At 32.9% G+C, this 27,594-nt stretch overlaps 1 protein-coding gene across 1 annotated transcript; it reads right to left on the bottom strand.

Annotated features, from left to right (window-relative positions):
* Positions 1-3,853: 3,853 nt before the first annotated feature.
* Positions 3,854-27,498, bottom strand: LOC139520749 (neuronal acetylcholine receptor subunit alpha-9-like). Its single transcript, XM_071313671.1, has 7 exons — positions 27,057-27,498; positions 13,193-13,332; positions 10,644-10,688; positions 8,280-8,386; positions 6,842-7,377; positions 5,905-6,107; positions 3,854-4,416 (listed from the first exon to the last, which is right to left on the bottom strand). The coding sequence occupies exons 1-7, from the start codon at positions 27,097-27,099 to the stop codon at positions 4,033-4,035; spliced, it is 1,458 nt and encodes a 485-aa protein (XP_071169772.1). The 5' UTR covers positions 27,100-27,498; the 3' UTR covers positions 3,854-4,032.
* Between the last annotated feature and the right edge of the window lie 96 nt (positions 27,499-27,594).

Below are 27,594 nucleotides of genomic sequence, written 5' to 3'. Positions count from 1 at the left end.
AAATTTGAAAGATTTGCAGTATTAAAAAAAACAACTATACTTAGTCTTAAAATATACATTTTTTTATACACGGCTCGAAAAAGGATAGATATGCCCTGAAATCCTTGCGTTGAATCTGTTTCTAAGCCTTATACACCTGAATTTTATATTGGTTGACAATGTATAGTTATTCTATATCTAAATGAAAGATTATTTGAAATATGGGATTTGAAAATGTGATTATAGTACTTACCTACCGAAAGATGGTAAAAGAGAGTTTATCATGGTGAGGTACCTAGTATAACTACTAGTACATATTGAGAACAATGTAATACCCAGTGATGTGTATAGAATGTATTATATTATATAAAACACAAACACGTTATTACTTGTTAATGTGGGAAGGATATGTGCCCTCATGTGAATTTTCTAATAACATTCCTTTTAAATTTAATACCCCATATGTATACAGGTCAACTTTCGGCAATAGGCAGAACTATATATCAAATAGTTCCCATATTACTTTAAACAATATAAAAAAAATATTTTAGTCTTTGATGCATGATTTTTTTTAGTTAGTTGTTAGTGGCTTTGAACTAACTGTCAGATAACTGCGAGTACTCTCAGATCTGTGCCTTGTGTCTTTTTGTTGTCGGGATGTACAAGTACCCGGCCACGTCCACTTGCATTTTTGTCCATCTGATGAGTTAAGCCTTTTTCAACTGATTTTTATAGTTCGTTTTTATGTTGTACTGTTATACCACTGTCCCAGGTTAGGGGAGGGTTGGGATGCCACTAACATGTTTAACCCCGCCACATTATGTATGTATGTGCCTGTCCCAAGTCAGGAGCCTGTAATTCGGTGGTTGTCGGTTCGTTCATTTTTTTTTTATAAAAATAAGGCCGTTAGTTTTCTCGTTTAAATTTTTTACATTGTTATTTCGGGGCCTTTTATAACTGACTATGCGGTATAGGTTTTGCTCATTGTTGAAGGCCGTACGGTGACCTATAGTTGTTAATTTCTGTGTCATTTTGGTCTCTTGTGGACGGTTGTCTCATTGGCAATCATACCACATCTTCTTTTTTTATATATTTAGACGATACGATATTGAATAGCTCTGTTTTCATTCACACCTCATGGATACCATTATATATGAAATTCCGAGAGAGAAAGAGAGAAAGATTTTTTTTGTGATTAATTTACTATCATTCTAACGAAAATTTTGAATCTTGAATTTAAAAAAAAAACCGACAATCTAGTTTTGTATTTTTACTAATTTAAACATGTTTAATGAATGCTCATAGTATGTACAAAATTATTACGTTAATAAAAAACATATATACAGCTTTGATTATCAACACAAAAAAGTCCTGACGATTAACAACGTGCTGCCATAAATGAAAGGTGAGTTTACTCTTAGAGACAGACAAAACCTGAGTTATTGCCAGCGCAAAGAAGTCAATTCGGTTAAGACCATATTTGACTCTGAATCTTAAGTCCATTGTTTCAAGATAGAAAATTGATGAAAAGGTATGTAATAACGTGAAATACAATTATCATTGTAAAGCGTTTCTTTAAAACGTACATTCCTGTCCATAATAGGCCATCAACACATTTAAATTTCTTGTTCCGTTTTAATCAGCCCTCAAATGATTTCAAAAGACACTTCAATTAGCAGTGACTTGAAAAAAGGATATCAGATTGGTATTAAAAATGTGATATCTAGTGAGTTAAAAAAATGGCCACTATACGATCAATTAAATCACAGTGGTGAAGTAAACACTTGTAAAAAAATATAATCTTAGTTTTAATTTTCAACACATAATTCTTTGACTCTGTAAAATGATCGTTAAAAAATAAACATATATATTTATATATATATATAAAAACATTTGCGAAAGCAAATTTACAGATCTAACATTGTTGGGTTGATGTTTAGACGAGTTGTATATACATAATGTACACAGCCAGGTATCACCATCACTGCTGGTGATCCGATGGATGAATCTGTTGTAGAGTTGTCACTGGCTCAGACGTACTTATAAATATAATTATTTTCTGTGACTGTATCTCACATTAATTTGTAGGATCCTTTACTATAGATAATTTAGCTGATCTGTAAAAATAACATCTCCATGCCTTAATTATCATGTACTGTAGTGCGACGCAAGATTAAAACTGACGGGGAAAGGTAACAGCCGGCCATTTTTATGAAGCCCAGGTGGTTGTGTGGTCTAGCGGGACGGCTACAGTGCAGGCGATTTGGTGTCACGATATCTCAGTAGCATCGGTTCGAATCCCGGCGAGGGAAGAACAAAAAAATTTGCGAGAGAAAATTTACAGATCTTACATTGTTGGGTTGATTTTTAGACGAGTTGTATATAAATATATATTAAAATTCAAGAGTATATCTGAAATTGAGGGTAAATTATATGGCCTTCCAAATACCGTTTCGATCCCGAACATCACTGAAGAGACATATATTGTCGAAATCTAGATCTGGTGTACAAAAAAATATTGACACCTTGTGTTTGTGGCATAACATCTTGGCCAAAAGTTTATCGTTTTCTGTTTAGTATTAAATTTATATTAAGATCCATTTTGTTACATCTCGTGATCAATTTTATTTGGCAATCGCCAATGGCAGTCAGCAGGGGTTAAGAACATCAGTTGTTCGAACTGTTAGTCAAATGCGTTTTGTTTAAATATACTTTTTCACTTTTTTGGTCTTTTGGAAAATGCTATTTGTGCTGTATTTAGACTCTTCTACAACGAAATTTGTTTTACATGCACATGTATAAAAAATTGCGGTTTTTATCCAACGCAATCATAGCTAGGTTTGAACGTAGTTTTCAATTTAGACTCGTTTATATTTTTTCGTTTGGGCTTGTATCATATTTTCCCTCCGGTTTATATGATTCGTTCATTCTACTTTGACTCTTACAATTCAAGAGTCTATCTGAAATTGAGGGTAAATTATATGGCTTTCCAAATACCGTTTCGATCCCTAACATCACTGAAGAGATATATATTGTCGAAATCTAGATATGGTGTACAAAAAAATATTGACACCTTGTGTTTGTGGCATAACATCTTGGCCACAAGTTTATCGTTTTCTGTTTAGTATTAAATTTATATTAAGACCCATTTTGTTACATCTCGTTATCAATTTTATTTGGCAATCGCCAATGGTAGTCAGCAGAGTTTAAGAACATCAGTTGTTCGACCTATTAGTCAAATGCGTTTTGTTTAAATATACTTTTTCATCTTTTTTATCTTTTGGAAAATGTTGTTTGTGCTGTATTTAGACCCTTCTACAACGAAATTTGTTTGACATGCACACGTATAAAAATTGCGGTTTTTATCCAACGCAATCATAGGTTTGAACGTAGTTTTCAATTGAGACTCGTTTATATATATATACAGATCTAACATTGTTGGGTTGATGTTTAGACGAGTTGTATATATATATATATATATATAAAAGTCTATAAAAAGGACCAACCAGCAAATTTACTATGTACCGGATCGTCTAGAATAGGCGATACTATGCAGATAAGGAAAAAATTAAATCAGTCTAAAGATTTGCACAACGGTACTGATATAAGGTGTTATTAAACGAAAATGTTGTTATAAAAATATATATATATATACAGTTTAGAAAAACAATTTGCAAATCAATTTTAAGTGGAAATTTACCAACAGCGCCAAAAACCAAACTATAAATCATCAAATATTGCAAATTGTAATAAACGTCTTCAACAAACAAATTGATGACGCGCCAATCCCTATTGCGTACTAAAGAATTGTAATAAGTACAAATAGCACTATAAAATGATGTCAACGACATTACCTCACCCAGTCATTAAGGCATTAATTATTTGTTATTTACTACATTGAACAACTAATATTCATTAATATGACACAACGCATAAATAAAACATTCATTTGGATGATAATGATATCACATAATGCCATTATTAGACCATTTGTTTCTTAATTTAAAGTTGATTGTTTTGTTGTAAACATGTAACATTTTAAACTTCAATTCTTTAGACTTGTGCAGATCGCAGTATAATTCCTAATGTTGAAACAGTCATAAATAAAAAGAAAAATAAGAGAAACACTCTGTCCAAAACAATCGCAAGAAGTTGCCATTCCTCAATTATGCTGTCTATTCTTTTCTTTTCTTGTAAGTTCTTCTCAATATTTTTAATGACTTGTAATTGTTTTTGTAGTGTTATAATAATGTCACTGCTAGCTGATTCATTGTAATTATCGTCCATTCTATGTGCATTTTCAGGATTAAGTTCTTCAACCATAGTGGTTACAAGACCATTTGGATCCACCTTACCATTGGTTTCTGTTTTAGGTGTTCCGTTATGAAGAAATGCATCGTTACTGTAGGTGAAAACAGGTCCAGTTTGATACAGCGGCTGAAAATAAAATGTATATATGTGTACGTCGTTGCCATGGTCTTTTTTTATGTTGTTGTAAAATGAAATACATTAGCTCCTAATTTTATCCTTAAAAAGGTCTCAGCAACTGCCAAAGTAAAGAACCTTCACTGAAACGTTGTTTCTTTGACATAATGCGTATTTATCCGGTTATATGTGCGTGGTTAATTTCATGCATTTCATATTAAAATAATTTATTTCCCTAAAAGTACTTCATTTAACAATTGGTTTAGAATATCAATACGAAAGCAAAATTATTTTCAAACGTATTGTGTCTTCTTTTTCATCTTACAATTAGATATTCAAAATATAAAATAAAACACATTTAATATGTAATATAGCTTTGGCTTTTAAATGTCTTTCGATCGCAAAGATTATAAGTGAAACTCATCATAAATATATAATAAATGACAATATCGCAACTCATTTCGATATTTGTAGATTATCGCTATTTTACATATGACGACGTTGTTAGTTTCTTTGACAACGGGCACGTGCACTCTTAGTTTCTAGCGATAATTTTTCATATCATGCTACTGTGCTGAGAAATATAGATTCTACCACTGCATCGAGTGTAATACGATATTTATCCACTCGAGACAGTTAAATTTTAAATTTAAAACGCGAGGCTTGCCCGAGCGTTTTAAATATTTAAAATTTAACTGTCGAGAGTGGATAAATATCGTATTATACGAGATTTGGTGACGGAATCTGTTTCTCTAATGATTTTCTAACATTATGCAGGCAAACTTATTCCTTCTTTTCGAATGATCTGCAAAAAGATGTGTTCTTTCTATGTGACGTCATCAGGCATGGTCGACTTTTTCATGCAGCCACAATAGGAATTTCAGAGGAAAGCAAGAAAATTCGATGTCATAATCGTATTTTAACCAATGAAGTACTGAGATCAAACGAACCACACGTTGACTAAAAATTTTGTATACAATGGGTGCAGAAAGGGATAAATTGACGAAGAATTAGAGAAAGGAAATAATTAGTCAGTAAGATCAAATGAAAATTTGATAAAATAGCGATAAATACATTTATAAGACTTTAAAATTGAGAATGGAAATGGGGAATGTGCCAAAGAGACAACAACCCGACCATAAAAAAAAACAACAGCAGAAGGTCACCAACAGGTCTTCAATGTAGCGAGAAATTATCGCACCCGGAGACGTACTTCAGCTGGCCCCTAAACTCGCCTTTACTTGCATTTATTCCGAGCAACATGATTTGATTACCCTTCCTAAGCACATGTTGTCACCTAATATTTTTTGTTGGGTTAGTTTTGTTTATTCTTTACTTTACTATTTATATTTGTTGAAATGTTTGTCGTCTGTTGCGTTTTTTTTTATCTTTGCGTTGTCAGTTTCAGTTTCAAACGATTCATTGGTAATAACTACTTCTTTTCAAGATTTGATAATAAATAGTCGTGCTTCCCAATAACAAATGAACATTTATACAAACCGAGACGGGGTGAATAGAACATCTTCTAGCACGGCGGCGAACTGTTGTCATACAAACGAATTTAGCAATATAATCAAAGAAGATAGTCTTAACTATCTGTGGCATCTCTCGTCCGTGTATTCCTTTGTAATGCATGCTAAGCACAATAACTGTCATCAGGCAGGAAAACGATACTAAGAGCATGGAACAAGCAAAATATATACCTGCAAAACAAAATCAACGTCAAATCATTATGTAGATATTAGTAATACAATTACTACACAGAGAACGACTGAACCGAGATCATCACTTTCATCTATATTGTGCAAATTAAAAAAAAAGTGGCGAAAGATGGAAAGTGTTTGAAATTTTGATGCCACTGTCATACAAGTGTGAGGTTTAGATAGCTATAAATACAGGTTCAATCCACCATTTTCTACACAAGAATTTGCCTTTACCAAGTCAGTTATATGACAGTTGTTATCCATTTGTTTGATGTGTTTGAGCATATGAATGCTATTTGATAATGGACTTTCCTTTTTGAATTTTCATCGAGGTTCAGTATTTTTCTGATTTTACTTTTAAACACAAACTAAATATATCATACGTTGAAAAATTTACTTGCACTGATCGTTGAATACATCATAACAAATAGTGACTTAATATTGGATGTTTACGTGCCATCAGCAACTAGACGCATACCACATGTATGAGAAGAACCATACCGCATATAAGGCCTCAGCATGAAAAATGTGACACAATTCAGGTGATACACCAACGGCGTTATTTATGATAAAACAATTGAGAAAAAACAAGTATTAAAAGACTGCGCATATGACAACAACTGACTTATGACTATTTTATTTATCAACCATGCGGGATCTTCTTGTTTGTTTTTCTTAAAGGATGAATGATAAGATTTAGAATATTTTAGCATATAAGAGTATTGTAGACTCACCAATATAAGGGAAATTTTCTGACGAAGGAGGCATTGTTTCAGACACGACAAGAAGAAACACTGCCAAAGACAGGAGAACGGTTATTTCTAATGATACTTTCTCGCCAGAATCAGGTGGAAGCATGAATCCAAGACACGCGACTGCTGTTATTAGCATGCAAGGAAATATTAAGCTCATCATGTAAAACAATGGCTTTCGGTCTAAAACAACATAGAATGTCACATCCGGGTATGGTTCTGGACAACATCCATATAGTATAACATTTCGAATGGAAGGTATGCCAACAACAGCCCACTCTACACTCGGAACAAAGGAACTTGTGTCACCTGTATCTGACAAATTAATAATATCTACTTCAAATCCATGATAAGCCCATGATCCAAATTTCAGCAGGCAACTTTGAGTATCAAAAGGAAAGAAGGTGACATCAACAGGACACATGCTTGTAATGACGGTTGGAAAATTGTACGATATGTCACCATTACTCGTTACAACTGGTCTGTAATCCTTCAAACCAGCTAACTGGTCCCCGACACTAAGAGGAATCCAATAAAAGATAAATTTATATAATTATATTGTATGGTAAGCTATACCGATAAAATATGTTGAAAACTGATTTACATTAGTATGGTGTTAGAGATCATTATCGAGAAAATTTGAACTACAAGATTTTATAAATGAATCCTTTGATTATATTAACTGGTCAGTCTATATGATGGTCCTCTTAATTTCTAAGTTTCTGTCAACATGAAAAAATAGTATCTGTTGGTATTGTTAAGAGTTACAAAGTATTTCATACCACCAAAAGGTCTGTTCATTTTTAAACTATTTATATCAGTTTCCCTTGGCTCTGTGTATTACTGAATTAATCGAGGTATTTATAAGAACATGTGTTATTAACTTCAGTTCATTTGAATTGCAGCATACCTAATAATATGTACAGAGGGTATGAATTGCAATCAGTTTACATGGTTGTCTATAGTACTGAATGTTTTAACTCCTGTGTAACTTTCGGAATATATGCAAATGCAAAATATTAAATAACGCTTATTTCTTCAGTTGCATTTACGATCTTTCTTTAAACACTTAAAAATGGGCTGGTAATTTTTTTGACTCCATCCATGTCTTTTCAGAAAGGAAGGAAACACAGAGTCAAATATAATTTTTAATTGATAATAATAGCCATAATTACACCACAATTTACCTTAATTGCTCTGTTCAAAGTATTTTCCCCTCTTTTGAGAAGGAGGATATTTGATGAAAATTTCATTGTCAATTTAATTTAATTTTAATGTAACTTGTTTCTAAAATTACATGAACAAACCGGTAATTATTGCTGTGAACTCGATTATTCACCACAATTGTTTACCAAAAGATTACAGTGATTGAACACAGTTTAGAACAGCGGTTATTACATGTAGCTTTTACTTAACATACTTATCGTATAATGTTATATCAGGAACCCATATCCGGTTTACAGGAATTATTATTTTGTCTGTTCCAAATTCAGTAGAATTCCATTTCAAATCACAATCGTGCCAACGCTAAAACCAAAAATTAAAAATTAAAATCTGATTTTTAATCATTTATCTCTATTGTCACTTTACACATAACGTGATAATTTGATAACAAAATTATAGTTATTTAGAAAAATTATAACAATTCGAAAAAAGGTAATTATGTAAATGTTTGAACATGTTTCATGAAATAAATAATTAAAACACAATTCCAACAAAACTCGAAACATAAAGTTCTTATCTAATGGCAAATCTCAAACACATCAAACGAATGAATAACAACTGTCATATTCCTGTATTGGTACAAGAATTTCCTTATATAGAAAATAGTGGACACAACGTGGTTTTAAAACTAGCTAAACCTGTCGCTTGTTTAAGAGTCAAAATGAGTGCCGTATAACTTGAACAAAACTAAGTGCATTTTATTAAAGAGAGGGACGAAAGATACCAAAGGGACAGTCAAACTCATAAATCTAAAACAAACTGACAACGCCATGGCTAAAAATGAAAAAGACAACCAAAAAAACAGCACACATGACACAACATAGAAAACTAAAGAATAAACAACACAAACCCCCAAAAAACGAGGGGTGATCTCCGTAAAAGAAATCCAGAAAAAAACCAAACAAAACAACAATTTTAATCAAATAACTTAATATACATGCGAATTGAGGGACGAAACTACAATGTGCACGGAACAAATAAGACCTTGGGTATTAAATGGGTTCTGATATGGCACTTACTTTCCATATTTTTTTCTGATGTTGGGAAGGAAGTCAATAATTTAGCATAAAATATTACACAGAGAAACTTTGAAGTAATTAACTCCTTCGATTACGAGTCATATCTAGAATATCAAGAATTGTTTGACATAATTGAAGATTTGTACTTAAAACAAATAATTAATTAATAATTACGTGAACTTTATTTTATTTGTCAGGAAGTTAAAATGATGTTTTTTTAGCAATAGACTTCTCATTAAGATTGTGACGCCGATCATCAAACCTTATACATGCAAACATAGCCAGACAAGGGCAAACTTGTTTGCTTTGTGAATTTTAAAGTCCATAATCATTTTTTTTATATTTGCTCTAATACTTTTACATGTAACAATTAAATTCATTTTTTAGCATCAACACCCCATGTACTAAATAGCCCATGTTTTTGGAAAAAATCATAATAATTAAAAAAAAAAAGAGGGACGAAAAATACCAGAGGGAGAGTCAAACTCATAGATAGAAAATAAACTGACAATGCCATGACTAAAAATAAAAAGACCAATAGACAAATGATAGTTCAGAAGGCACAACACAGAAAACCAAAGACAAAGCAACATGAACCCTGCAAAACTGGGGTGATCTAAGGTGATTCGGAGGGGTAAGCAGATCCTACTCCACGTGTGGCAAAGAGATGTCAAAACACTACTTTAATACTTGAATAGAAGGTATACTTACTATATTAACTAATGACATTTTAACACGGACCTTGAAATACTGTGTTCTAAAATTGGTCTTAAAGTTTTAATTAAAAATTAACGTCTTTCGCAAAGGCGTTTAGTCATTTCTAGAATTATCACTGAAAGGACGGAACAGTCAATTGAAAATTATGGCAGGCAACGGTTATAAAATTGATAAAACTTACATACAGTCGACCTCGTGTAATTAATTGGTTACTTTTATCTGCTCCGATCGTGTTCCCCTTTTCGTACAGTCAATATACCATCATCGAATGCGAATGATGAAAATGACTTTATATGTAAACATATATGCAATGCAACTTCACCGAGAGGACACAATATTGTTACAAAAAAGGAGTGAAGGATACCAGAGGAACATTCAAACTTATAAATCGAAGTAAAGTGACATCGCCATGATATAAAGAAAAAGACACAAACACAAACAATAGTAAACAAAACACTAAAAAGATAACTAAAGAGTAAGCAACACGAAACCAACAAAAACTTGATGATCTGAGGTACTTCGAAAGGTTAAATAGATCATGCACCCTCGTGGTTCTCATGTTAGTACACACTCGTAAACAAGTCTAATTCGGTAGATCAAGTCAATCTGGAGATAAGTTTACCTTTAATGATGCCTTACTTTAATACAAATAATACAAGGATTGATGAAACCTAAGATCAGTTTGTTGATAATTTCAAGTCTGGTTAATATGACGATTTAATAGTACTTTCGTCAGTTTTCTATGTTTTTACTTTGAACATTTTCACTCCAATAATATGTGTAAATATTAAAAAATAAGTCTATAAAGTATCAAACTAACTTACCAATCTTATCCAAGCATTGATTTCCAAAATTTGACGTGGTTCATTCTGAAAAAAAAATGTACACTGTGTTTAGTTTTTTTATTCAAAGTGACCAAAGAAATCCAGAATAAAAAACAAAAAAAACAAGAATTTTAATCAAATAATGTAATATACATGCGAATTGAGGGACCAAACTACTATTTGCTCAGGAACAAATAAGACCTTGGGTATTGAATGGGTTCTGATATGGCAATTACTTTCCTATTTTTCTGATGTTTGGAAGGAAGTCATTATTTTAGCATTAATTATTACACAGGGAAACTTTGAAGTAATTAACTCCTTCGATTACGAGTCATATCTTGAATATCAAGAATTGTTTGACATAATTGAAGATTTGTACTTTAAACAAATAATTAATTAATAATTAAGTGAACTTTATTTTATTTGCTTTGTGAATTTTAAAGTTCATAATCATTTTTTTTTTATAAATTCTAATCCTTTTACATGTAACAACTAAATTCATTTTACAGCATCAACACCCCATGTACTAAATAGCCCTTTTTTGCAAAACATCATAATAATTAAAAAAAAAGAGGGAAGAAACATACCAGAGGGAGAGTCAAACTCATAGATAGAAAATAAACTGACAACGCCATGGCTAAAACTAAAAAAAAACAATAGACAAATACTAGTTCAGAAGGCACAACATAGAAAACCAAAGACAAAGCAACACGAACTCCGCAGAACTGAGGGTGATCTAAGGTGCTCTGGAGAGGTAAGCAGATCCTGCTCCACATATGGCAAAGAGATGTCAAAATACTACTTTAATACTTGAATAGAAGGTATAATTACTATACTTATAATGGGTTATTTTTACTGCAGTATTTAAACACGATTTAACTAATATAGTTTTATACATTAAAGCAGTACTATTCTAAATAAACCTCCAGTTTGAAAAAGAATACCACTGTCCAGTCATTGTGACTTTGACACATATTTCAAACTACTGAATTTTATCTATAGATCTATCAATCAATCTAATTTATTTTTTCATAATTAAGTGTGATTTAATTACAAAAATTAATTGATTTAATCATTTTAAGCACTTTTTGAATGTTGTTTTTGGTAATACTATCCATTTTATAGTTTCAAGATATTGATCGAACAATAAAAAAAATGAAAGATCGAAAAGTTGGAGTATTGAATTTATCTCCCAGTTAAGGGAAAATATTGTATACACTTGATTCTTTAACTTCAAAAGCTCTTTTTCTATGATAATATTTGCTTTAAACAAATACTATTTCTTTGTATTCAAAGAAGTTGTTATCACTCAAATGACATTCAGCAAGTCTTTGTCGGAGATAGTCTATAATTGTACTACAATATTCAACACATTTTGAATAGCAAGTGTTGAAGTAGTTCAAATGAAATAGACCAAATCTTGATAAAAAAGCTCACAGTATAACTAAAATATGTTTTTTTGTTGTTCTTTTCCTCTCATGAATAAAATTGGGAAAGGAAACTAGAATGTGTCATCGAGGCAATTATCCCACTAGAAATAGAAAAACCCTACACCCGGAAGCTGGCTTTATCAGTTTCCTTAATACAAAAAAAATGTTTACTAGTTCAGTGGAAGTGGATGTCAAATCAAACTCAAACTCATATAGATGAACCACAATTAAAATTAAAAACATACAAGACTGACAAATTTCTATTCAATTAAAAATAACAGGACGCTTGTGAGTTGAGACAACGACACATCGTTTCGGTTAATCAACTTGTGATGGTCACTGTACAACTTTGTAGTGTTTATTTCAGTCGTTCATCTTTCTAAGTATGATGATCAATAGCTAGTAAATAAGCAAAGGCGTCATCTCTCTTTTGCTGTAAAAATCGTTCTAGTTGGTTCCGTTTGTCATTTTGCAGTTAATCTACTATTCATTAATAATCACTAATAAAATTTATGACAAAGCGCCTCGGACGCATAGAGTTATTAAACGTGTTGTTTTTAATTTTTTCTCTTTTCAATTTTCTTTTATAACCTGAATGTACAATTGATACAAATTGAGCTGTGGCAGAATTTTACATTTCCACTATAATTGTTCAAGCATATTGATGGTAAAACATTAGTCACTTATGAACAATGTATAAGGTCATTTTATCAAAACTTAAGGTCATTTACTTAAACAAATCACTTAGTCTCTCTACATGGAAGTACTTTTAATATCTAACAATTTACAGAATAAGTTGACCAATACGAAACGAGGTTTACATTCAGGGCCAGTAGTGGTACATGTAATTATAAGCACGTTTCTTGTAGTTTTGTTTATTGTGTTCTCCGTTCTAAGGTATGTGTGAGATTATTCCTAAAGTGATTGAATTGTACCTCTGCTGATCTAAAATTAACATGATAAATCAACAAATCTTTACAGGCGTTCCAATCATGGAAAACTATATGTTTTATGTTCTATTTTCAAGTCCTCAAGATCATGTCAAAAGAATGTAATTTCTGCATTTTTGAATTGATAATTTTGAAATGTTGATACAAAATACACGAGACGTTTACTTACAAGATCGATGACTTGTCGAAGAGCCATTCCAACTTTCACTTTTACTGCAGACCCACTATCACATAATGGTCGGACATCTTTATGGTAATTTTCAAACAATGTGTCCATTAAACCAGTGATGTTAACGTCGGCGCAAAATACTGAAAAAAGAACAAATTTCTCAAACATTACACGTAGCTTTGTATGGAAATTATACACCTGTTTTACCAAAATATTTTTATTTTTTATTTCTACATTGTATCTTTGAACCTTGATATATTTATAAAAAAATGAGATAGACAGTTCTAAAGCAGCAAAGATAAACAAAATATGAATAAAATAATTTCAGAAAACGTGTTGATAAGCATACTTGCCTTATTTTAATCATATATCTATACAACTAAAGAAAAGTATATAATAGAATGAAGAAAATCCAATTTAATATAAAAAAAGAAATACATTGGTTAAGGCAATTACTTTATACGTTTCTATTGTTCAAGGAAAATTGCCAGTGTATAAAAAAAGGTATATCTCTTTACGATTTTAAGTATCAATGTTGTCTTAAACGTTATCTAAAGTAAAAAAAGGAATCAGCAAATTACTTTAAAAATCTGTTAAATAAAGCAAAAGTAGCATACCGCTGTTCGAAATTCACAAATCGATTACGAAAAAAAAACAAATCCGGGTAACAAACTAAAAATGAAGGAAACGCACCAAATATAAGAGGATAACTACGACACTTTTGCAAACAGTAAATTTTATAAAATGACTATATAATAGATAAACCACACCAGTTGAAAAATGGAGAAAAGCCAAAGAATTATCATGTTTCTGAAGCGTTTTTCTGGACCTACATCATTCAGAAAAGCTTATAGCCGAATATCTTAGAGCCAATTATGTATAAGAGCGATAAAAGGACCTTTAAAAATAGCAAAATCCATCTGGTGTTTTTTTTCTCCGGAGGGAGTTGAAGTCTTAGTTTCTTTATAATTCATAAATTTGCAAATGAACAATTTAAGAAATGGATATAATACTATTAATAATGTAAAAGTATCAAACATTTGGAAACGATGCACTTAAACATATGATCCATTGGAATTGTAGTCGATAACTTTTATACAAAATTGACACGCTGCACTTTTGCAGCATTACCAAAGAACCAATTTCAGCAAATTGAGTGGTAACATTTATGTATGGCATGCATTATTTCCCCTGAATGTTCTAAAAGTTCCCAAAAGATGTAGTCGAAACCTCAAATTATATTACTACATGACCCAACACGTCTCTAACATGTTTAGCGAAATCCTAAACCTAAGCGTATTATCATTTGATCAAAACGATTGCATCAACGATCTTTATTTTGACACAAATTATGAAGTCGATTTTATTCCAATTAACAAAAACAAATACTAAATCTGTTACCTTGACAGATTGCGTTATATAAAGCTTTAAAATGTTGACAGCTATTGTTATATACGTCTTCGTCAGGAAAAGATCGAAACATTCGATCACTTTTTTGTTCTTTAAAAAAAAACGATTTCCTTTTTAGAATGTTTGAAATTATACCTTTAAAAGGCTTTTACCAGTAATTATTATTTTGCAAAACTGACAAACAAATGTTTGCCTGATAACGAGCTACAAGCTATAACCGATATTCTTATTGTATTTTTGTCCCTTTGAATCAGATATTGAGGAACGGAACAGGATGAGTGTTTGTTAGTGATGCTTCATATCAACCATTCATGTATATTCAGTGTTTTATCAGATTTCCGTATATAACAGTGTCATAGAGAGTTTTGTGCACAATAAGTCATGTTTATTTGTTTGTTTAATGGATGCAAATGAAAATCATGACAGTTTAACTTATATTGTCATATACATATAATATGGTATGAGTGTCAATGTGACAACTCTCTATCAAAGTCAAAATTTGTAAAAGTAAACCAATATAGGTAAAAGCATAGTAACAATTCAAAAACACGTCAATAAGGAATTTAGGTATGAGTTAAATGGTAACACTAACGCAGATTATCCAGAGGGCACCATTAAATCTTCTGCAATAGACAGGTGTCCATACAATGATATATATGTTAACCTGATAATCGTACAGACACGGAAGAAGTTGTGAGTTTTGAGTACTTTCATCAAGTTTTTAATTGATACATGTTAGGGGTTTTAATGGTATTTTTTTCACATTTAGACGTTTATTTTTTTAATTTTGATTTACCTTTTTTTGCTAATACCCCAGTCCCACTAGGCCACGATCGCACTACGATCTGTGAAAAAAATGCAAATTTTGATGATCGTAGTGCGATCGTGTAGATCGCAGTAAGGTCGTATCACGGTCGTGGTGAGGTCTTCAGGATCGTGAAGATCGTGGCCAACTTTGAACATGTTCAAAACAATCGTGGTGTGGTCGTGGCGAAATCAGGTCGTAGTAGAAGCGTAGTGAGAGCGCACTAAGATCGTAGTAAGATCACAAAGGTCGCTGTACAATCGTAGCGAGAGCGTAGCGAAAGCGTGATTCTATTCGGAGAGACTGCGCTACGATCACACAACGACGTTATCACGACCTCACTACGACCATCACGTTCTCACTGCGACCCAACTACGCTTCCACTACGACTATACCACGCTGTTCACGACCATAGTACGATTCTAGCACGCCCTTGCCGTCCTCATCACGCTCTTCTTACGACCTGACTACGTTCACACTACGACCTGACTACGTTCACACTACGACCATCATTCTCATTGTCATTTTCACATAAAATATATAAAAAAAGCTACCTAGATTTTGTTTGTTTGAATGTAATTATCCATTTGCTCTAACGGCTCAACCATGCTTCTCGTTTTTATATAGATTAGACCGTTGGTTTTCCCGTTTTAATGGTTTAACACTAGTAATATTTTGGGTCCTTTATAACGTGCTGATTGATGTGAGCCAAGGCTCCGTGTTGAAGGCCGTACCTTGGCCTATAATGGTTTACTTTTATAAATTGTTACTTTGATGGAGAGTTGTCTCATTGGTACTCATACCACATCTTTCTATATATATTGATACATCTATGTCATATCTGCTATCGTTCACTAAAATATCGTCATTGAGCTTTATGGACCAGCATTAGGTTGTAATTTAGGTTGGATTGGTCGGTCCGACATCTCTGCTTGATCAGGATTCGTTACTTTGCTCCCTTTGCCTCTACATCAACTCCTACCGCCATGCCCACGTGTTCTGGTAGATTTTGGTGGCATGACTGTATTGTTTCCGAGAAATCTACGATTTAATCAGAAATAAAAGGAATTGAACTGTATTGATATGGAACACGATGTTGACGTTATTGCTGAGAACGTAGTAAGATCGCGCTATGAACGTAGTATAATCGTGGTAAGAACGTGTTATAATCGCAGTAAGATCGTGTTGCAATCGGATAACTCGTGGTATGGTCGTAGTGAGAACGTGAAGAGCGTAAAAAGATCTTGATAAGCGTAGTGAGGTCGCAGAATAAGCGCGGTGAGAACGTGGTATAATCGTAGCGGGATCTTTGTAGAAGCGTAGAGAGGACGTAGTAGCATCGTGAAAGCAACGAAAATTTATATTGTCATGCCGCTCATACCGCGACCTCACCACGATCTAAATTTATTTTAGATCGTGGTAATCGTGGTTCGATCGTGGTATAGTGTGACTGGGGCTTAATACCACAGTCCCACTAGACCACGATCGCACTACGATCTGTAAAAAAAATGCAAATTTTGATGATCGTAGAACGATCGTGTAGATCGCAGTATGGTCGTATCACCGTCGTGGTGAGGTCTTCAAGATCGTGATGAGCGTGGCCAACTGTGAACATGTTCAAAACAATCGTGGTGCGGTCGTGGCGAAATCAGGTAGTAGAAGCGTAGTGAGAGCGCGCTAAGATCGTAGTAAGATCGCAAAGGTCGATGTACCATCGTAACGAGAGCGTAGCGAAAGCGTGATTCTATTCTGATAGACTGCGCTACGATCTCACAGCGACGTTATTACTACCCCAGAACGACCATCACGTTCTCACCGCGACCCAACTACGCTTCCACTACGACCATACCACGCTGTTCACGAACATAGTACGATTCTAACACGTCCTTGTCGTCCTCATCACTCTCTTCTTACGACCTGATTACGTTCATACTACAACCATCATTTTCATTGTCATTTTTACATAAAATATATTAAATCTCTCCAGATTTTGCTTGTCTGTATGTAATTAGGACTTCTTGTTCATTTTCTCTAACGGCTCAACCATGCTTCTCGTTTGAGACCGTTGGTTTTCCCGTTTGAATGGTTTTACACTTGTAATTTTGGGGCCCTTTATAGCTTGTTGTTCGGTGTGAGCCAAGGCTCCATGTTGAAGGCCGTACCGTAGCCTGTGATGGTTTACTTTTATAAACTGTTACTTGGATCGAGAGTTGTCTAATTGGCACTCATACCACATTTTCCTATATCCATTTACACATCTGTGTCATCTCTGCTATCGTTCACTAAACTATCGTCATATAAGCTTTATCGACCAACAATAGGTTGTAATTTAGGTTGGCTTGGTCGGTCCGACATCTCTGCTTGATCAGGATTCGTTTCTATCAGAGCTCCCTCTGCCTCTACATCAACCCCTACCAGCACGCCCACGTGTTCTAGTAGATCTTGGTTGCATGACTGTATTGTTTCCGAGAAATCAACGTATCAATCAGAAAAAGAAGGAATGGAACTGTATTGATATGGAACACGATGTTGACGTTATTGCTGAGAACGTAGTATAATCGCGGTATGGACGTAGTATAATCGTGGAAAGAACGTGCTATAACCGCAGTAGAAGCGTAGTAAGATCGTGTTGCAATCGGATAACTCGTGGTATGGTCGAAGTGAGAACTTGATGAGCGTAGGAAGATCTTGATGGGCGTAGTGAGGTCGCAGAATAAGCGCGGTGAGAACGTGGTATAATCGTAGCGGGATCGTTGTAGAAGCGTAATGAGGACGTAGTAGCATCGTGAAAGCATCGAAAATTTACATTTCATGCCGTTCATACCGTGACCTCACCACGATCTGAATTTATTTTAGATCGCGGTGAGCGTGGTACGATCGTGGTCTAGTGAGACTGGGCTTACGGCGTGCTGTAGGAACCACTCGACTCATTCTATCTTTGCGAAACAATTCTACATAGATTCGTAATTTAAAAAGTTTCCTATCGACATAATTTAAATTGAGCACAAGGGATCGCATACAAAACGAAATTTGGCGCTCGAATTTGGAATTGATATAAATAGTTCTTGCTTAAGTTTAAGAAATCCCATGTTTCCATTTAGTGGTATACATGATAGTGTAAATAAACTCATCATAAATACCAGGGTTAATTTTTCTATTTACGCCAGACGCGAGTTTCGTCTACAAAAGAATCATCATAACACAGTAAAGTACAAAGTTGAAGAGTATTGATGACCAGAATTCCTAAAAATTTGCCCAATTCAACTAAGATAATCTTTTACTGAGGTAGAAAAGCCTTTTGAAAACAGTTTATTTATAAATATGACCATATCAATGATAATTCATGTCAGCACAGAACTGAAGTGCTGACTATTGGGCTGGTGATACCCTCGTGGAATTAAAACTCCATTAGCAGTGGCATCGACCCAGTGGGTGTAAATAAACTCATCATAGATACCAGGATTATTTGTTTTATTTACGACAGACGCGCGTTTCGTCTACAAAAGACTCACCAATGACGGTCTAATCCAAAAAAGTTTAAAAAGGCCAAATAAAGTACAAAGTTGGAGGACCAAAATCCCAAAATGTTTTGCTAAATACAGCTAAGATAATCTATTTCTGAGGTAAAAAAAGCCTTATTTTTTCAAAAATTCAAAATTTTGAACTTTTCGAACAACTAAGGATGTTCTTCTCTCGGGCATGAATTACCTTAGCCTTATTTGGCAAAATTTTTGGGAACTTTTGGTCCTCAATGCTCTTCAACTCTGCTAGTTTTTGGTTTAATAACTATTTTGATCGAAGCGTCACTGATGAGTCTTATGTAGACGAAAAAAGTAAAATCACAAAAATACTGAACTTAGAGGAAGATCAATTGGGAAAGTCCATAATCACATGGCAAAATCAAATAACAAAACGCATCAAAAACGAATGGACAAGAACTGTCATATTCCTGACTTGGTACAGGCATTTTCAAATGTAGAAAATGGTGGATTAAACCTGGTTCTATAGCGCTAACCCTCTCACTTTTGTAATGACAGTCTCATCAATTTCCGATATTTTTACATTGATGCGTTAAATAAACAGACACAATAAATATAATTTTATTACACCAAACGCGCGTCTGGTGTAATAAATTATAATTCTGGTACCTTCGATAACTATTTATACAGCTGGGTTGATACCACTGCTGGTGGACGTTTGGTCCCCGAGGGTATCACAAGCCCAGTAGTCAACACTTCGGTGTTGATTTAAATATTAATTATACTGTCATTCTTATAAATTTCCTGTTTACAAAACTTTGAATGTTTCGAAAAACTAAGGATTTTCTTATCCCAGGCATTGATTACCTAAGCCGTATATGGCACAAATTTTTGAAACTTTGGGTCCTCCATGCTCTTCAACTTTGAACTTTTTGGTTTTATAACTATTTTGATCTGAGCGTCACTGTTGAGTCTAATGTAGACGAAACGCGCGTCTGGCGTATTAAATTATAGCTTGGTACCTTTGATAACTATTGAAACAGTTAATTTATAGATATGACAATATCATTGATTAATCATGTCATCACAGCAGTGCTGACTAGTGTGCTGGTGATACCCTCGTGGAATTAAAACTCAACCAGCAGTGGCATAAACCCCGTGATTGTAAATAAACTCATCATAGATACCAGGATTAAATTTGTTATTTACGCCAGTGTGTGTACTCAGTAGCTCAAATAATTACTATGAATTTCTTGTGAAAAAAATAAAAACAACAATAAAGCAGTGAACAAATCGTTCTTTTTTGTTTTTTATGTCTAGCGTCAGCGTATATAGATAAATAACGCAACTATTTAGTTCGGATATCTTTGTAAACATCGTAAAAACTACCATAATTATGCATTTCATTTTAAATTTTTAATTGTTATAATTTTCATCGTGCCGAAGGCTGTATGCTTAATCAGCACCGTGCGACGCAGACCTGGATACAGTATGGTCGTGTTTCCATAAATAGCTGAGAAGGCGTTTAAAATATCCATTTTGCTTTACTTTAATATTCTCTAAAGTTACTTCTATGCTCTTGAGTTGACCTCTTGCGGTCAATTATGGACACAACTAAACTTAAATGCTTGTGTTCAGAACAATGTACATTGAAATATCAATCAAGCGATCATGATTGAAATTAATGATTTATGGAAGAGGGAGGGCTTTAACCTTACCGAATGCTGCTAACGATGTGGTTAGGGAATATTCAAATATGAAACTGAAGATTTGTAATAAAGGGGAATGTTCAGATACCAAAAATGCATGATTTACAATGACTTATTTCAGCTATACAAAAATAAAACAAGAGACAAACAATAACCTACTAAACCTTATATATAAAGAGTTTCATTAGGGCAGGGCGTTCAGACCTATGTTATCACTATTTTACGATTGTTTACCAAATGTTGTTTATTCTGGTGGGAAAAGTGTTTGGTAATACTGAAATCATGTCACTTGGGTTCATTTCTCTTCCTAATATTGGCTTAAGTTGCTGTATTCACTCGGGTGATGATGAGCTTTATACTATTTTTAACAGATTTACCAAAAATTTAAATATTACATCGATTTACTAGTTGATGATAGTATTTCTACATGTGTGTTATATAAGTAAGCATAGTAAGTTGAAATAATAATGAAAACATATACGTGGTTTTAGGGTAAAATGATCTTGTCCCATCCGTTTTTAATAGTAAAAACTCTATTGATGTTTCCCAGTTTGATCAATTATATTTACAGTAATGAAGATTATAGCAAGATGTTGATGACTGCTGTACCCCTATTTTGCAATTTTTGCCTGCTGTGTATTTTTGTTTTGTTCACATGCAATAGAAATGCAGTAGAAATTTAAGCGACTGGCATACAAGTGAGAGGTCTAGCTAGCTATAAACCCAGGTTTAATCCAGCGTTTCATACATGAGAAAATGTCTGTGCTAAGTCAGGAATATGACAGTTATCCATTCGTTTTTTAGCTTTTGATTTTGCCATTTGATAAGGTACTTTTCGTTTTAAATTTTCATCAGAGTTGATTTTTTTTGGTGGTTTTAATTTTCTTTCCTAAAGAACTCTGACATTGTTTCAAGATAAATTCATATCCTGTTTGCACATCTCTGAACCTTATGGTAGGCAATGACAAGATGGAGACAAAGTTTTAAAAAATATAAAGCAGGTGTTATAAAAATCAGAATTTACATATGCGTGCTTCTAGAGCGTAATGAAAACTCTATTAATATTTCCCAGTGGGATCCTTTCAAATTGTGATTACAGTGTTCTCCCTAGAGAACAGTGACATATTTTCAAAGAGAAGTTCGTATCTTGTTTGCATGTCTCTGAACCTTATGACAGGCAATATCACTCTGACCAGTCATATATCAAACATGCCTAATTTCCCAGCAAACATTTTACAAAAATGCAGAGAATATTGGAAGCGTGGGATATGAATCGACCGGCTAAACAAATAAATGTCATGATTATTATACAAACGATGTAGTAAAAATTCATTAAAAATAATCGACTTTGACATTAATTGGTAGGCGTTACCAGAGCTTGACCAAGGAAACTGTTATGATTAATTAATTACTTCAATCTCATTACAAAAATTAAACATATTGAAAATTATAAATTGATGAGTACACAAAGTGGTGGTCTAAGTAAATAGATACGAATGGAAAGTTTTCATTTGATCTTGACCTAATCTTGTTATTTTTAATATGGGTATTTGATTTCGTGAAAATTAAATTGACTTATAAAATATTGTCCTGGACAACGAATTGTTTTGACAACACAAACGTTTGATGCCAATAATAAAGTCGTTTTCCCCCAAAGCCAGATTAACAATTCCTTTTTTGGATGAGATCTTTGATAAGGACAAATAAATGAACACGGTCAAGGTTTTTTTGCTGTTTTGCTATATAGTCGCTGTAGAAAATCTGCCTTGTTTGGACAAAATGTTGTTATGTTTTCACAGATCAGGAAGAAATAATTTTTAAGGAAATTAATAAGGGTTACTATCAAGAACCATTTAAAATCATGTCTACGGAAAACAGATTTTACACCTAAAAGAAAAATAAACGTGTTGGTAGTCCCTGAAACACTAAATGCACCTCTCGTGATTTTCTTTATCTTAGATTTTCATTTACAGGAATCAAATCTTTGCTTGATCAAACTAAAACTGTGACCAGATTACTTATTAGGTCTTTCCACTTTTCTGTGGAAAGACCTATTGTTTTACTTCTGATTATTTTTTTCTTCTTTCTTTCTTCCGCCTAAGTTTGTTCTTGCGATAAATATTTGTTTCGCAATATGTCGCTTAGATATTTGGTATATGATATCGAACAGTTTATGCGCCTTTGAAATTTGCCCTGCGTATTCGAATACTTTTCTTTGTAGGAGTAATATCCCCAAACACTGTTTTCCTTGTGTCCACTACTCCTTTGCAATCGTAAAAGATTACGACAAATTTATTTTATAAAATTGCTCCTTATATCTTTCGCATGATTTGTTGTATTTTGACCAAAGCGATATGAACACTCCATATGAGAGTTATTTCCCCTTTTGCATTTGATATAAGTGATATGCATTTCTATCTTGTAAACCATAAGTGATAAAGGCCTAGGATCTTTTGATTAGAGGTCCTTGGTCCAAAAAAATGAAAATTAGGTCAAAGGTCAAGTTCATCTTCTAAATTTTGATTTTGGCATATTTTCACTTATATCCAAAAACTGTATCGACAAGATATCAAAAGATATCGACAAATTCTTTTTACTTAATTTTCGATTGCATGGGTACGTTGAACGTAAAAGGGAGTTTTCTCCCCTCTTGTATTTAAAAATACGCGTTTGGTAATATAACTCATAAACCAAATATAATTAAGATCTATGGTCTTTTGATTTGATATCCTTGGTTTATAACCTTGAAATTGATCTCAAGGTCATACTAATCTAAATTGAAAATTAAAAATCAGGATTGATAAAACTTGTGCTGTTAAAGTATTTGCGATCAGTAGGAGCCTGTTAATCAGTGCCTGTACCAAATCAGGTATATGTGAGTTGTTATCCATGTTTGATGTGTTTGAACTATTGTTTTTGTCACTTGATTAGGGACATTCCGTTTTGAATTTTCCACGGAGTTTAGTATTTTAATGATTTTACTTTTTGCTGCTAAGAATCAACTTTGTCTGAGGGAGTTAAAATCTGAATTCCTTAATAAATATTTTTACCAAAGACACTTTGTCCTGAAAATTTATATATACGTAATTTCTTTTCAAAGACAGTCGTAACAATGTAGTGCATGTGACTTAGTGTTTAATTTAACCTCGATAAGTCATTTTGCGCTCCAATGTCTGATCCAGCCCATCCCTACCCCAACCGACTCGTTTGTATAATTTCTTGATTTTAGCAAAACGAATATTTGTCAAATGCAACAACAAAAAAGAAAATATTTACTTTGGAAGCAATTTATACGCAGCAAGATAATCTTTGTTTCTTTTATGACAATTTTATTTAACCACAAACATTCGCTTAGAAAAAATAAATTTTCAGGTCGAGATATGAATTCCAAACGAGTAAAACAAAAAAATGGAACCTTTAAACTAGAAAAAGACCAACGCACAAAAGCGTGTGGAAAACGTTCTTATTCTTCTTTAAACATTGTTCATGTCATTGCCGCATGAATGACCCTAATTTTTATCTTGCAGACAAAAGTAATACAAAGCAGATACACAGTTTATATTGTCAGCTATGTAATGGTTGGTTTACTATTCATAGAACACTTCAAGAAAAGCGCGTATTACTAACTAAATGGAACATCATGCTCCAGTGACTGATAATTCAAATGAATAAAGTCATGCATTTATGCATCTAAAAAACTAACTAAAGTTTGTACGATGATCTGTTGGTACAAAAAGAAACAATATTATTGTCGTATTTGCTAGATTCAAATTATTCCTTTCATACATATGAAATTATTAGCAATTATGCAACTATTAGAAATTAGAAAATATCCCTACGATGATTCAATTGTTAAGTCTAAAAGAGGACTGAGTAGATCAAATAAAACTTTCAGTAGTTCAAAAAGTGTTTACAGGGATATTCGTGCTGCCAGCCGTTAAAAAGTGGAATCGTTTTCTTTTCTGCAGATATAGAAACAATTTGCGTACAACAAAGATACTCTTCATGATGCTACAAACTATAATCTTCTTACCTGGTTATTATTAAATTATAATGATTTTCATACGGAAAGTAGTTAAATGATTTTATAAAGAATAGTATTGTTTTGGCTGACATTGTCATATCCATGCAAACAAAACACGTTACAGGTACATATCTTTACGCTTTATTTTATATTCGGAATATGTATTATCTTTCCATGACACTCGTCGAAAAGTATACAATTTTGATTTGTTTATAGAAAAGCTGATGTGATTTAACGGATAACGAAAAGGTGTCCACAAAGTTAGAAGAAATCAACGAATCATGAAAGAAGAAAAAAACAATACAATGACAACAATAAAAAAAATCATAGATCCACTATCACAAAATCTGTTCATTGGAGACGTTAAACTAAATATATTATAAACAAACAGGTGTAAACACCTCATGATGAAACATGGCCAGAAAACTATATGTAATTATTATTTGTCGTGTTTTGATAAAATGTTGCTCAATTGATATATACGATTAAGTAAATTTGACAAACACCTCTGTATAACAGGTATGAAAAGACAATGTCATGTTTCGTAAAATGGTTTTTAAGTTATGATAGTAACAGAATATTCAAATAAACATTGGCTTGTTCAAAACAAAGCAATCGCGTATTGTCCTCTTCAGACCAGCAGTAAAACCCTTGCCAAAGTTCGGAACTCTTTGCGTGTACTTGATTTAAACGTTCACAATAACTTCAGATCAGAAGGGAACGTTATATCATATTGCTTGCAGAAAGGAAAAGTAACTATCTGCCTGATTAATAACCCTGGCAACAACTCTTTTAGAGGTCCAAAAGTGGGCTGTTGCGATTGTCCGAATTTCGGTTCCTATCTAGTATAATTGTTTTCCAGTGGCAGTTAACTTTTCCGCCCTTGATCCTTGACGTCTACCCCTGCAGAACAAACAGTGTACCTAATGTATTGATTTTTGATAGTTTCTTATTTTCCATTTTCATGAAATAATTGCCACTGGACATTAGGCAAGCAACAACCAGTCAATGTTAGCAATGCCATTGGATATTTTGGTTAGATGTCTGTAAACGTTGTCGTCAATAATGATTATACAACTGTGAAGTTACAGATAAGACAATAACCTATGAGGATTCCAATGTTACTGTACCAGGTGCTAAGGACGCATGAAATTTATAAAAGTATAATTTGCATTTGTACATTGTATCGTAAAGTTTAAATCAGATGAAATGAGAGTACAGATGTTAAATTTCCTGTTTCAAAATTATACATAAACCTACAAAATGAATGTTTTCATGGAAAAATTGAATAACGATTGAAGTTCAAGGTTGTATCAAGAGTATGACCCATTTTCATAATACAAAATAGTTAGAAATATAAACGTAAAGATCACAAATTAAAAAAGCTTTGTGGGTATTTATGCAAGATGGATTTTTTTTACTTGCATTTATTTACTTGCAAATGTCCTAAGTCAGGAATCTGATGTACAGTAGTTGTCGTTTGTTTATGTTATTTTATTTATATGTGTTTCTCGTTTTTTTTTTATATAGATTATACCGTTGGTTTTCCTGTTTGAATGGTTTCACATTAGTAATGTTGGGGCTCTTTATAGCTTGTTGTTCGGTGTGAGCCAAGGCTCCGTGTTAAAGGCCGTACATTGACCTATAATGATTTACTTTTTTAAATTGTTATTTGGATCGAGAGTTGTCTCATTGGGACTCACACCACATCTTCCTATATCTATTCATTAATGAAACTTCATATTCGATGTCCTGTTGTTATACTTTAGTTATTTATGACAGTGACATCTGATACACTCAGTTGCTGTATAAAAACTTGCAATCATTTTTTTTTGTTTATTTAAGAAAAGCAATAGGGCCAGTCACCATGAAACTCATTTCTTGTGTATGTACAATCACAAGAATACACATGTAAGAATGAAGGTATATGCTTATTATTTTGTCACTTTGAAGCACGTGTTTCATGAACAGCAGTGCATATACATGTATATCTAAATATGTGAAGCTAGTTTCAGAAAGACGAAAGATACCAGATGTAAATTCAAACTCATAAATCGAAAATAAATGGCTATCAAAATAAAAAGGTACATCAGATAAACACTGTGCACAAAGACAACATAGAAAACTAAAGATTGAGAAAAACCAAATTTGGGGTTTATGTCAGGTGTTCCAGAAGGGTAGGCAGATTCTGCTCCACATGTAATATGTTTCAATCCGTCGTGGTACAAGTAATAAATATGTGTGGGTATAAAACATATACCAAATTATTATATTTCACGTTTGAGATTCTAAACACTTTGATGTTTCAGGGTTGTTATTATATATGCATTAAATGTAATGTATTTTACTGTAATTGTATGTTATAGTATTATTTTTACAATTGCAACAATCATGCATTTATGTTAAGCATATATATATATATAAATAAGATACTTACCTTTGGTCAATAGTAAGACATGGTAGAGTATTAATGATTTCATTTCCAGTGTTCTCTTTAATCAAATTCTCAGGAATAGTGATTCCAGTTTAATCAAGTTAATAATTAACAAATGAATCTCAACAAATACTTTGGATGGCTGTCAAGTGGAAATCCTCTTAGTCTTGTTAATTCTATCGATTACCCTCCTTTAAATTCCATTTAATTCCGTATACATAATATAAATACTTATCAATAATAAGATTGTTACATACACGTCCAGTCAATACAAATGCACTTTTTTATGTCAGTTCAAATATTGAACATCTTGTCTGTTTCTTTAAAAAAAAACACTTAATATTGCTTCGAAAATAAGTTATTAACCGATTCCTTATTATTCTACAGTTGTTTATACAGGATAATACAGAGTCGCTTGTTAATTAATGATAATGTAAACACCAATAAAATGTCGATTTCAGAATTTTACAGAACCAACCAGATTAGTTATCAAATATTTAAACTGATGTTGTGGTATATCATAGCCGTTAACTGTTATTGA

Source organism: Mytilus edulis, chromosome 4 (genome assembly GCF_963676685.1).
Source record: "Mytilus edulis chromosome 4, xbMytEdul2.2, whole genome shotgun sequence".
Lineage (NCBI taxonomy): Eukaryota > Metazoa > Mollusca > Bivalvia > Mytilida > Mytilidae > Mytilus > Mytilus edulis.
Note: the sequence above shows the minus strand (reverse complement) of the source record. Positions and strands in the feature narration are given on the sequence as shown.